Raw genomic sequence first — 13,722 nt, 5'->3', positions numbered from 1 at the left:
AAGCTACTCGCCCAGCGTCTCAACGCACTTTTGAACTCGTGTCTTCTGACTCTAGGTCTGCGCTAGACCGGTATGGCTCAGCTGGGATGAGATTTGCCCAAAGTCAAAAAAGGTAAAATTAACGAGTAGAGCTGAGAACGGCACAAAGGTATCCAGCCTTTCAATACCCTCTCCATCTTCTCCTTGATTTGTAAATTGTCAGGATTTGAAGTCCAAGGGCCTTGAGTCAAACTCAGGCTTTGGGTCACCAGCCCCCCGTATGACTTTGGAAAGTCCTTTAACCTCTCTGGGACTCAGTTTCATCACCAGTAAAATAAGAAAACTGGATTAGGCCGGCCTCTAAAGTCCCTGCCTGCCTTAAATCCTAGGATCCTAAGATGGTTAGTTACTCCCGAGGAGGGTGCAGAGTCACTAAAATTAACAAGAGCTAGAGACCAGCGCGTGCGCCTCAGGCAATTAAAGCCCCGGGCCGCGCAGGCGCGCTCCACTCCCAAGGCTGGTGACGTCATGTGTGATTCCTGGCAGCCCCGGAACCAAGTGACCGAACTCCGTAGCTAGCCGGATGGAAGGGAGCGCACACGGAAGAGGTGGGAGGAAGAGAGCAGTGTTGTTCCGCGGAGAGAACGCGTGGCTTCCGGCCGGTTTCTTCATTCGCCGCCGCTATGTTCTCCCGCGTCTCGGCTCTCGGGCCCAGCCGCCCCCTCCTCCTTCGTCTTCCCTGCATCCCCGGTGGCCCCGAAGCGGCGACGGAGACTCGGGTGTTGCGGCCCGTCCCCGGCCCGTTCAGGTACCGCCTTCCTCTCTCCCTCCGCTCCCCGCCCGCGGAGCCTGGGGGGGTCACTCTGGCAACCGCGCGGGCCTCGTGCCCCGCCCCCGTGACCTCTGCCCCCGGAGCCTTGTCCCTCGCCTCCTTCCCCGCGACCCCTTTGCCCGGCCCTACCCCTGGGCCCTCCCTGACCCCACCGGTGTGCTTGCGGCCGCCGGGTTCGTGCCGGCCTCCTCGCCGCCTGCGGGCTTTGGTGGCTAAAAAAAAACACCCTTCCCCTCTCCGTGATTTTCCTGTAGGGTCAAGGGTAGGCCAGCTGATGTGTAATATTACTCGTTAAATTAGCCTTGAAGAATCGTATTAGGTCCTTGGTGGAATAAAGCTCCCGTTCCAACCCCTTCTTGCGCGAGCGGCCACGAGTGTGTTGAATTTAAGCCTTTATTTTAACTTCCTGGTCTTTCCACCCCCAGTGCAAGGCCCTCCCGAGTTTTATCACACAGTGCTGGGCCTGGAGTCAAATCTGGCCTCAAGACACTAGCCGTGTGACCCTGGGCACGTCTCTTAACCCTCTCTGCCTCAGTTTCCTCATCCGTAAAATGAGCTGGAGAAAGGAAATGGCAAACCACTCCAGCATCTTTGTCGAGAAAACCTCAAAATGGGGTGAGTGAGTCAGAGACAACTGAAAAAAGCGATTTAACAACAGATTTCCCTAATCATATGCTGTGTTCCAGCCGAGCTAGATGTATGTCCTGGTTCTGCCCCCATCCTCATTGCGTGTGTTTCATTGTCGTACCTGGAAGGTTTCCATTCCCGTTCAGATGTCATCTCATTCATGAATAATAACTGAGGCCAACACTTATTAGTGATTTATGTATGTTGTCTCATTTGAGCCTCACAACAACCGTGTGATGTAGGTGCTGTAATCATCCCCATTTTACAGATGAAAAAACTGGCCCATGTGGCATTCGTCAGCATTGTCTCCCCAACAAAGTGACCTCTTCCCTCAAATTTCACATGATTTTTTGCATTTAGCTTCTCCTTCTGGACAGCTTAGTTGTTTTACTGTTGGGGCGGTGAACTTGCGGCCTCAAGGCCTTAGGAGGAGATCTGTGCCATATCCTCAGTGTCTGTGTTGTGTCTTCAGTGCCTAATAGCATTCCCCTGCATATAGTAATGTTTGAAGGAATGAATACAAAAATGAATAAGCTTCCCACTCTTGTTGGGGTTAGAAGACCTGTTACTGTCAAGTACAGAAGTACAAACAAAATATTGTAGGAAAGACCTGCATGATTTTTTTGAATAGTGAGTTTTTCCGTTTGGCCGAAGCATAGTATATGAAAAATAAGAGTGAAAAACCTATCAAAAGCCATATGAAAATGTGCTCTAGATAAAAAGTAGAGAAATGTATGAAAATCAACTCTGAGGTACCACAACATACCTATCAGATTGGCTAATATGGCAGAAGAGGAGAGTGATAAATGTTGGAGAAGATGTGGGAAAATTGGAACACTATAATGCGTTGCTGGTGGAGTTGTGAACTGATCCAACCAACTGGAGAGGGCTATAAAACTGGGCTTACCCTTTGACTGAGCAATATCACTACTAGGTCTGTATTCCAAAGAGATCATAAAGAAGGAAAAAGGACCCACATGTACAAAAATACTTATAGCAGCCCGTTTTGTTGTGGCCAAGAACTGGAAATTGAGGGGATGCTCATCTATTGGGGAATAGCTGAACAAGTTGTGATATACGAATATAATGGAATAGTATTGTTCCATAAGAAATGATGAGCAGGGAGATTTCAGAAAAACCTGGAAAGACTTAGATGAACTGATGCTGAGTGAAGTGAGCAGAACCAGGAGAACATAGTACGCAGTAACAGCCACATTGTAAGATGACTGAGCTTGATAGACTTGGCTCTTCTCGACAATGCAGGGATCTAAGATGACTCTAAAGGACTTATGGTGGGCATGCTGTCCACATCCAGAAAAAGAAATCATAGAATCTCAGTGCAGATCGAATCATACTATTTGCACTATATTTTTTTTGTTTCTTCTCTCTTGTGGTTCCTCTCATTGGTTCTAATTCTTTTTTGCAACATGACTAACGTGAAAATATGTTTACTACAAATGTATACATAGAGCCTATGTCAGATTGCATGAGGGGACGAGAATTTAGAACTCAAAATTTTATAGAAGTGAATGTCAAAAACTAAAAATAAATAAATAAACACATTTTTAAAGATGTACATTTAAGCAGCTCTGAGGTTCCAAAAATGACAAAGGAAAATGAGAGTTATTGGGCTGCCGGAAAACAGACATATTAACGTACTATTAGTGGAGCTGTGGATTCTTATACCCATTCTGGAAAGTAATTTGGAGCTAAACTCCCAAAGTCATTAAACCAAATGTGCGTTAACCAGTCAATACCATGATTAGGTCTGTATTCTGAAGAAATCAAAGAAATACTATGGCAAAGAATTGGAAACTGAAGGAGTGCCCCCCAACTGGGGAATGGCTAAACAAATTGTGATATATGAACATGATGGAATAGTATCATGCTACAAGAAATGAGGAAGGAGATAGTTTCAGAAAAACTTAGGAGGACATGTATGAAACAATGCAGAGTGAAGTGAGAACCAGAAGAACACTATATACAGTGACAGAATTGTAATGACAAACAACTTTGAAAGACTTAAGACTTCTGATCGACACAGCCACAATCCATTATTGCAGAGGACTGATGAAGAGCCATACTGCCCATCTTCTGACAGAGTGGTGATAGACTTAAGAAGCAGAATAAGACATGTTTTTGGACTCACCATATTTGTTACAACAGTTTTGTTTTTTTTTCTCCCCCACTGGGGAATGGGAGAATGAGGAAGTGTAAGGGAGAGGAAAAAAAATGAATGTTAATTGAAAAATAAATGAAAAAAAAAACTTTAAAATACTAGACATGTAGGTTGGTATCAAATAAGGCTAGAAATTGTTGAATGCCAACTGCTTTTAGTAGGTATTAGGGAGCCATAGAAGACTTTTTTTTTTTTGGAAGGTTTTATCCTAAAGAGAGCTATGCATGAGAAAGATAACTGCTGGTATATGGGATTGATTAGAATAGGAAAACAGTGTCAGGAAAATCAGGTAGAAGTCTGTTGAAAGAGTCTATGTAAAAGGTGCAGGGGGTAGCATAGGCGTGTAGTGGGAATGTAAAGGAAAGGGATAGATTGGAGAGAGATTTCCACTACAGAATCAGTAAGACTTAACAAGTGATTAGATGTGAGGAATCAAAGATGATTAAAGCTTCAGACCTAGGAGAATGGTAGTGCTATTGACAGGTAAAGGTGGTGCTATTAAATGCTAAGGTTTTGAGGGGAAAAAGTTCCATTTTTGATTAAAAAGTATAGATTCAAAGTCCTGAATGCCATTTAGAGTAGCAAATAGGTGTAAATTCTTGGGTTACCTTCATGTAATATACACATTTCTTTTTCCTTTTCTTGTCTCTTCAAAATTTCTTTCCTAGGACAGAATACAAAATCCAAAGGTGTTTCAGCACAAACAGTGTGATCTACAGCAAGAAAGATGAGTCTTCTATTCCTGTTGCGAAGATTTCTGGCAGTGTTCCAGGGAGCCAGAATAATGAAAAGGAAAGTGCAAAGAGGAAGTTGTTGAATATTATAAAGGGCATGAAAGTTGAATTAAATAGATCAAGCATGGTACAGGACACAAAAACTCATACAACCAAGACACAGAGGAAGGGGGAAGTTAAAAATTTGGAGAGAACAAGTACTGTCAGTCGGAAAGCTGTGGAAGATTCTTCACCTGAGAGGTAAATTGAATTTTCATTTGAACGTTCTTTGATAATGATGGTTTTGATACTCCGTGTTTTTTCCCTTTGAATTTGTATTGTTTAAATTGGTGCTTTTTGAACTTGGTCCTCCTGACTCCTGGGCTGCTACTTTATCCACTGCACTACCTAGCTGCTCCTAAATTTGAGCTTTTTAATAACAAATACATGTTGCTCTCCCTCCATTCCAATCTAATTCCAGTACTTCATTGTGACCTGTAGGTGATCCTGGATTCTCCCAAGACTATGCCCACTGGAGTATAAACTCTGGTAGGTTGTGCTAAGATTGATAGGCTTCGAGTATAGGCCCTCTGACAAACCCACATGACAAGCCCTCAGGCTATAGAGAATAAATTTAAGTCCTCAGAAATTTTCTACTGAGGGAATAAATGTTTTCAGCTACAATGATTCATGAATATGTGCTACTAAGTATGTAAGTAGGTTACAATAGGAACAGATGGAGTCAGGAAAATTAATTACAAGGCTGTCAAAGGAGTCAAAGAGTTACAAAGTACCTGGACTAGGGTGGAGTTAGCGGAAATGGAAAGAAAGGGGAAAGACTTGAGAGGAAAAAGCTAACAAAATTTCAAGTCATACACTTACTCAAGAAAAACATGAATAACACTGTAATATAGTGATGAACTGAAGAACCATCTCATTTTATTTATCTGTTCTTAGATTGTACTTGAAAGTAATAAAATTGAATCTTCTCCAGTGTTACGTAATTTAGACTTTTTACTTAAATGAGTCTGACCTCCCTACTTTATTAGCTTAGAATAATGAGTTTTATAATATATACATACAGATCTATTTAATACATCATTCTAAGGTTACATGTGCCTCAAGAAGTGGGTGTTTTAAAACCAAAGTAATATTGAGGATCTCATTTATTTTTGACTCCTTAAGCTCTAAAACTAGTGGAGTTATATGACCTGGTATAAAAAGGCAGAATAGATTACAAGGCCATCATTTTACATTTTGGATAAGTGATAAATGGAACAATATGTGATACTCTGTTTTCTTTCCTTTCACATTTTTCAGTCACCAGTCACTGAGTCCTGAATTAGTGGCTGCTGCAACTGCTGTTGCTGATTCTCTTCCTTTTGACAAACAGTCAGTCAAATCAGAGTTGCTGAATCAATTGAGGAAACATGAGAAAGACCTCAGAGAACACCAAGGAAAAGAAACAGTTAAAATAAGGTCAGTAAGTTGAATGGCAATCTTCATAATAGTATTCAAAGTAATCATTTTTTCATTTGGCTGATATGTGTCAACTATAGTTTAATATAAATTCATCTTAAAAACAATTAAAATGCCACAAGTAAGACAGTTTTATCCATCAAAAGGCTATTTTTTAAAAACAAAAAAATAGTAAAGTGAAAAGAAAGTGGTAAATCTAAGAACCTCTTTTTCTTCTTTTTTATTTCTTTATTTTTAGCTTCAACATTCACTTTTATAAGATCTTGAGTTCCAAACTTTCCCCTCTCCTTTTCCTCACCAAGACAGCTATACATGCTATCTGATAGAGGCTACACATGTACAATCGTATTAAACGTATTTCCACATTAGTCTTGTTGTGAAAGAAGAATCAGAACAAAAGGGAAAAACTAAGAGAAAGAAAAAACAACAAAAAAAGAGAAAATAGTATACTTCAATCGGTATTCAGACTCCACAGTTCTTTCTCTGGATGTGGATAGCATTTTCCACCATGAGTCTTTTGGAATTGCATTGGATGATTGTATTGCTGAGAAGAGCTAAGTCTATCAAAGTTGGTCATCCCACAATATTGCTGTTACTATGTACAGTGTTCTCTTGGTTCTTCTCACTTCACTCAGCATCAGTTCATGTAAGTTTTTCCAGGTTTTTCTGAAATCTGCCTGCTCATCATTTCTTAAAGATATTAGTATTCCATTACATTCATATACCACAACTTGTTCAACCATTCCCCAGTTGATGGGCATCCCCTCAATTTGCAATTCTCAGCCACCACAAAAAGAGCTGCTATAAATATTTCCCTTTTTTATGATCTCTTTGGGATACAGACCTAGAATTGGTATTGCTTGGTCAAAGGGTATGCATAGTTTTATAACCCTTTGGGTATAGTTCCAAATTGTTCTCCCAGTTCACAACTCCATCAATAATGCATTAGTGTTCCAGTTTTCCCACATCTTCTCCAACATTTATCATTTTCCTTTTCTGCCATATTAGCCAATCTGATAGGTGTGAGGTGGTACCTCAGAGTTTTAATTTGCATTTCTGAGTCTAATCAATAGTGATTTAGAGTATTTTTCATATGATTGTAGATAGCTTTAATTTTTTCTTCTGAAAACTGCCTGTTCATATCCTTTGACCATTTTGTCAGTTGAGAAATGACTTGTAATCTTATAAATTTGATTCAGTTCTCTATATATTTTAGAAATGAGGCCTTTATCAGAGACAGTGGCTGTAAATATTGTTTCCCAGCTTTCTGCTTCCCTTCTAATCTTGGTTGCATTGGCTTTGTTTGTACAAAAGTTTTTTAATTTAATGTAATCAAAATTATCCATTTTGTATTTCATAATATTCTCTGTCTCCTGTTTGGTCATAAATTCTTCCCTTTTCCATAGATCTGACAGGTAAACTATTCCTTGCTTTCCTAATTTGCTTGTAGTATCACCCTTTACATCTAAATCATGTACCCATTTTGACCTTATCTTGGTATACGGTATAAGATGTTGGTTGTGTTTAGTTTTTGCCTTACTGTTTTCTAGTTTTCCCCACAGTTTTTGTTAAATAATGAGTTCTTATCCTGGAAGCTGGAGTCTTTGGATTTATCAAATAGTAAATTACTATAATCATTGACTACCGTGAGAAGAACCTCCATTTAAGGAAATATTCCTATGAAAGCAAACATTTTTCTAAGTGAAATAAATTGCTGGATGTGTACACAGCATGACCAGTAAATTCTTCCTTGGCCTTCATAATCTTTGTCCTTACATTAATTATAGAATCTTTATGCGTAGCTTCTTGACATTTCCATAGGCACAAAATTCTGAGTGTAAATTGCAGAAAAATAGAAGCCTAATTATTATACATATATTTTCAAAGTCATATTAAATAAAGTCAAGGTGAGGCATTTGCACATTGAGGTGAAGAAGGTTAACAATAAGCATTTTGTGGAGGACTCTTTAGAAAAACTAGGAATCAAGACTTTACTAGAGGAGGTAAAGCCTGATGCTAAGTGAAGATAAGCTGGTCTTGGTAGTTTCAGTTGTATTAACCTGTGAACATTTTTACTTCCTCAGTTTTCACTTGTTCTTTTCTCCCCTTATGTGCTGTATATATCAACTCCAACTCCATTCTCTGAGGCAGTTTCAAAGCTAAACAGTAGTAGATCTGGATCTGGATCTCTATATAGATGTTCCATTGTCTTCTCTTTTCCCCTAGCTTAGTGGTATTTTATTTTTTCCAGTTACACATAAGCATAGTTTTCAACTTTAATTTTTATAAAGATTTTGAGTTCCAGATTTTCCTCCATCCTTCACTCTCCCCTCCCCAAGATAGCATGCAATCTGATGTGGGTTATACATGTACAGTCATATTTAACATATTTCCACATTAGTCATGTTGTGAGAGAAGAATGAGAACAAAAGAGAAAAACCACCAAAAAAAATGAAAATAGTATGTTTCAATCTGCATTCAGACTCCATAATTCTTTCTCTGGATGTGGAGAGCATTTTCCATCAGGAGTCTTTAGGAATTGTCTTGAATCATTGTATTACTGAGAAGAGCTGATCATTGCACAGTGTTGCTGTTAACTGTGTACAATGTTCTCCGGGTATTGCTGCCTTCACTTAGCATCAGTTCTTGTAAGTCTTTCCAGGTTTTTCTGAAATCTGCCTGCTCATCTACACTATCTTCTGAAGCCCATCTTATTCTCTTTATCTGTACTTTCTGCCTAGGTGATCTCATTAACTCTATGGGTTCAAATATCTTCACTAAGCAAATGACTCCTAAGTATATATATCTAGTCCCCACTTCTCTATTAAGCTCCATTCCTGTACTACCAAATGCCTTGGAGTCTCTATCTGGATGTCCCATGAGCATCTCAAATTCAACATCTAAATGCAGTTCATATTTCACCCAAAACCTATCCCTATACCAAATTACCGCACTTGTGTTAATGATATCACTATTATTCAACTCACTCAAGTTTACACAGCTGGGGTCATGACTGACTTTTCATTCTCCTATCCCTATATCCAATCAGTTGCTAAAGCTTAAGTGATCCTACCTATACAACATTTCTTATGCCCATTCCCTTCTCTCAGCTCACAACCTTGACCCCTACTTAGGTCCTTGCCACTGCTCTCTTGGACTCTTGAAATAGTTTTATTGGTCTCGATTCCTACTGCCTTTCCAATTAACCATCCACCTAGCTGACATACTGGTATTCCTAAGAGACAACTGACTGTCACCCCTACAGAAAATCTTCAGTGGCTCCCTCCCACCTCTAAGATAAACTACAGAATCCTCAGCCTTTCATTTGATACCTTCCATAGTTTAACTTCTGCCCGCCCTACCAGTCTTATTCTGTATTACTGCCAATCGTGCACGCTCTGTTCCAGCTATACCAATATGCTTGGTATTCATCATATGTGACATTCAATCTTTACTCTCTGTGCCTTTGTACAAGTAGTCGCCATGGCTGGAAGTAATGGCTGAATGAGCATTTATTAAATCCTTCCTATTTTCAGAGCACCGTGTGTGTTGGTAAGCAAAATGGGCTCTTAGCACTTAGTTCAACAAGTGCCCTTGAAAAGTTTGGTTTGTTTCCTTTGAGTAACCCAGTGTATTTCATTGAGCCTTACTAGGTGCTAAGCCTCAGGCCCAAACCCCGATTAGGTGTAAAACCTATGTGGGTGTGGATTAGTAACTAAGGTGGGGCCCAAGGTGGGGCTAACTCAGAGGAGGGCCTAGTTTACAAATGACTTTGAGTGATAGATTTGGGACATCAGAGGCTCTTAGACCAACGTGGGTTTAAGTCGCCTCTTTGTGATGATTTTAGGTCACGTGGGTGAGTCACATGTGTGACTCACCCCTGATGCTGAAAAAGATATAAGACCAGGGGTTGGCCTTTTCTTTGGAGCTCTTTCCCACAGCAGTGGTGGCTTGAGTGACTCTGGGCCAGCCCACGTTATGAGCTCCCAGGCTGAACCTAGATGTTGGTAACTATGAATTGTATTGGGTCTGTCTGTTTGTAATTTGTTTAGGGGCTCTCACTTGTGATGGTGCTGATGCAGAGACTCTGGGCAGCTGTAGCTAAAGAGCCCTCCAGCTTGTAATCTGGATGCTGGGACTTTGTTAAACTCTGCTAACTGTGTATTGGGATTTGAATCAGACAAGGTCTGTCTGTTGATGTTTGTAATCTTGTTTGTGTTTTGTTCTGAAGTTTAGGGTGCTGGATTTATCCCCTGAACTAAGTGAATGATATTTCTATGCTGAATTAAAAGTAAGCTTGTCAACCCCTTCACGTAGCTTTCCTTAGTTAAGCAGATCAAAAGAACCTGTGCTAGCATTCTTGTTGTTGGGCCTATGTTGGTCTTTCACCCCCACAACAGCTGCTAGCCGGAGTGTTGAAACACTGTGCTAGGTGCTGGGGATACAAAAAGAAGAGTAAGATAGTCCTGGTTCTCAAGAAATCGCATTCTAATAGAAGATGATGAGCGGTTTGAGCTATAAGTAAGATGGAAAGCCACAATGGTTTTTAGGGTACAGCAGAAAAGCAAATGATAGTGCATCTCCTTTAATGTAATTTTTGCGGATGAAATCTTACCTTTGTCTGTTGTTGAACCATTTGACAAAGACAAGGACCTTGGTGGCAAGAACTTTCTTTTCCAAGCCTTGAGTAGTTCTGTCTGCTGAAGCATTCACTTCTGCATGAAAGTTGATCCCCTGGATGATGACTGCACAAACTGGGCTGGAAGCAGAATCAGTAGTCTCCCAGCGGAGGTTGTTGGGGGGTGGGGGTTGGAAGGAATGTTGAGGGGATGGGGTAGTGATCCTGGATTATCTCCATGAGGGCCTAAAGGAAAGTAGTGGTGGAAGTGGTATTGGTGACTTAATTTGACTTGCCTGGCACATGCCACCTGTCTTTCCTTCAGCATACTTTGCTTTTTCAGCTAGGCTGGCACTTGTGCCCTGTGGGTGGCATGTGATGGGAGATGGCTGGCCCTTTCTCCACAGAGGCTGCTCCTGTGGATGGTTGCTTTAGTGGCTGGGCTGGAAGCAGGGCCATTGTGTTGGTATGGGAAGGGGCCATATGCACGGAGCACTGTGCTCCTGAGGGCTCTTGAATCTCCCTTCTTGTTGCCATAACCCTCTTTCTCTTCACTTTGCTTTAATAAATCCCTAACTTCTTTCAAATCACATCTTAGCTACCACCTCCTAGATGAGGCTTTTCTGTATACCCTCCCCAACCCAGTTATTAGTTTGCACACTGTCTTTCCCCCCTTTCTCTCTTTCTCTTGCTTTGTTTTACGTGGTATATGTATGTGTTGTATATTCGTATGTGTGCATGTTTCCCCCCACCAGTCCAGTGTAACTTTCATGAGGGTAGTGGCTGCTTTGTTTTTTGTATCTATCTCTACTACCTAAGGCCTTCCTTTAATAGGGACTACATGCTAATCTAATTGAATTTTTGTTATCTCATGTCTGCTTGGTCCACTTGCTGAAGTTTAGTGAGTGATGTTACTTCAATTCAGATACACTTTAAATTCTTGAAGGGTTTCTTTTGCCAGACTCACTGAAGGCAACTGTATAGTTGCAGTGGCATTGGTGCTTTATCAGTTTAGCCCCAAATACGTGTTAGGAATGATGTTATTTAAATAGGGCCAGTGTGTATGACTTAGAAGCAAGTTAGCCCTTCTGGCCAGGAAGACTTCCTCTTACTTGTATCCTAAAGCTGCTTCTGAGCCTTCCCTGAAGTTGACAGGATTTCTCGTCTCTTTGCAAATTCAGTCAGGAGTTAGGTATTGGATCCCTGGAGTTAGGTTTTGGATTCCTGCAATTTCACCCTTTATCCTGACTCCTGATGGTGATTGACTTAGCTCCCTTCATGGGAATTATCATTTGGTGAGACTTGGAATATGGCAAAGCTGTGTCAGACTAAATCTTATGCTTTTTTGGTGATCAAATTCATTTAGAGCCTTCAGTTCAGTGATGCTAATGAAAGCAGTTGAAACATTTCCTGGACTCTAGCTTGGGCCTTCAGCCTTTGTCTGTGTTGTCTTCAAGCCTTTGTGCTACCGCTACACAGTTCTTAGGGTTGTTAGCATATCTTTGCCTCCTGACAGTCTTGAAAACTTTCTGTGGGGGATATGGACTCTGTTCCTTAAATGATTTCACTCTTTTTAAGGAACTTATTATAACTGGATCATTTGCAAGATATTTCTTGAACTCCTTTTTTTTCAGTCACCTGATTGCTGATTTGTGCCTGAATTCCTATACTTTTAGGAGTTCCCTTATTCCCTGGATTGGACAGCTTTTCAGGTTTTTAGATGTCTTTTTACCTACATTACTTTTCAGTTTTACATACAGCTTTTGTTTTGTTAATTTTTTTTTTGAAACTTGATTTTCTTTTTTTATTTGTAATTCATTTATGCAGTGGGTACGAGTGCAAGGCATTGAGGGAAATACCAAGTTCACCTAAAACATATTCCTTTTTCTCAAGGAGTTTTTAATCCATTAGGGAGCATCCTGCCTGTAGTTTAACAGTAGACAGCAATCAGTCAAGAATTTATTAAATGCCTAATAGGTGCCATGCATTATGCTTATCTTTGGGAATAAGGACATAAAATTGAAATAGTCTCTTCCCTCAGTGAGCTTGTATTCTGTTGGCAGAAATAAAATGTACATAACTATATATAAAACATACTGCATAAAATAAGTTGGTAGGGCATGGGCTAATGGAGGGTCAGGAAAGGCCATATGTGTAGAAGGTAGTGTTTGAGCAGAGTTTCAAAGGGAGCAAGAGATTCCAAGGCAGAGGTAAGTGGGAATGCATCTCAAGCATGGAGGACACCCAGTTCTAGGGCACAGAAATAGGTAGGAATATGGAAGAGAAGGAGAGTGGCCTATTGGCTAAAGAGGTGGCTTCAGAGCCAGTAATCTCTGGGCAAATTACTTAACATTTCAGTGCCCCAAGCAGCTTGTAGACTAAAATTTGCAGAGCAGTCGTTGATCTTCATTGCTAACAGGACTTTTACTCACAGAGCTCTCTAGTTGATGAAGTCATGGATTTCATTTTGACTAAAAAATAAAAGTAATTCGCTTACATAGTGAGTGTATTAGAGAGTTAGGAAACACTGAAAGGGAAGATTACCACCAACTTGGGATGTTAGAGAAAACTATTATTTGATGATGATAACAAAAATGAATGAAGGAAGGATAAAGCATTTATTAAGCCCTCATTACATGCCAAGCACTGTACTAAGTGCTGGGGATACACATAGAAAAAACTGGAATAGCCACTGCTTATACTCTAATTGTGAGAGACAGTATTTTCATGTATTAGCCGAAGGGCAGATAAAAAGGCCCAGAGGACCTGGGGGTGTAGAGCTGGGATGGGTAGCAATGCCCAGGGTTCTCTAGGTTATTTTAGGAGGTCAGAAGACAGATTTCAAGAGGTCAGATGACAGCACCGGAGTGCTGCCAGGCATGTAGAGGCAAAGCCTAGTGGACCTCCAGAGGCACTGACAGGGCAGATGATAAGGCCTAGTATTCTCCATTGCATTGGGAGGAGTAGAGTGAGTGACCCCCATCTCCTCCAGGCCCTGTGGGCAGATAAATAGCCCAGGTGGAAGGGTCAAGGCAAGGGAAGATTCACAGTGATAGTTGCAGCTTATGACTCGGGATAGAATATAAGGCTGTTGAGACTGTGGCCAAGGGTTGTAGTTCTTTGAGAAGTCAGCTTTGTGATATTTAGTGGCCAAAAATGTCATTCTTAACCTGCATAGACTTTTCTATTTGTGTGCCATTGATCACAAGGGGAACTGAGCCCTAACAGAGAGCAGAAGTCCCATGCCAAAAGCACTGGCTCTAGAGTCAGAGGGCCTAGGTTCACCTCCCAACCT

General features: G+C 40.8%; 1 protein-coding gene across 1 annotated transcript in view; it reads left to right on the top strand.

Annotated features, from left to right (window-relative positions):
* Positions 1 to 595: 595 nt before the first annotated feature.
* MRPS31 (mitochondrial ribosomal protein S31) overlaps positions 596 to 13,722 on the top strand; it is a 29,420-nt gene continuing 16,293 nt past the window's right edge. Inside the window, exons 1-3 of the mRNA XM_036742590.1 lie at positions 596 to 787; positions 4,286 to 4,591; positions 5,651 to 5,809. Coding sequence (XP_036598485.1) covers positions 663 to 787; positions 4,286 to 4,591; positions 5,651 to 5,809 — 590 coding nt within the window. The 5' untranslated portion in view covers positions 596 to 662. The remainder of the gene's footprint in view (positions 788 to 4,285; positions 4,592 to 5,650; positions 5,810 to 13,722) is intronic.

The sequence above is a fragment of the Trichosurus vulpecula genome, chromosome 2 (assembly GCF_011100635.1).
Source record: "Trichosurus vulpecula isolate mTriVul1 chromosome 2, mTriVul1.pri, whole genome shotgun sequence".
NCBI classification, from domain to species: Eukaryota; Metazoa; Chordata; class Mammalia; order Diprotodontia; family Phalangeridae; genus Trichosurus; species Trichosurus vulpecula.
The sequence above is the reverse complement of the archived record's forward strand: the minus strand, read 5'-3'. Positions and strand labels throughout refer to the sequence as shown.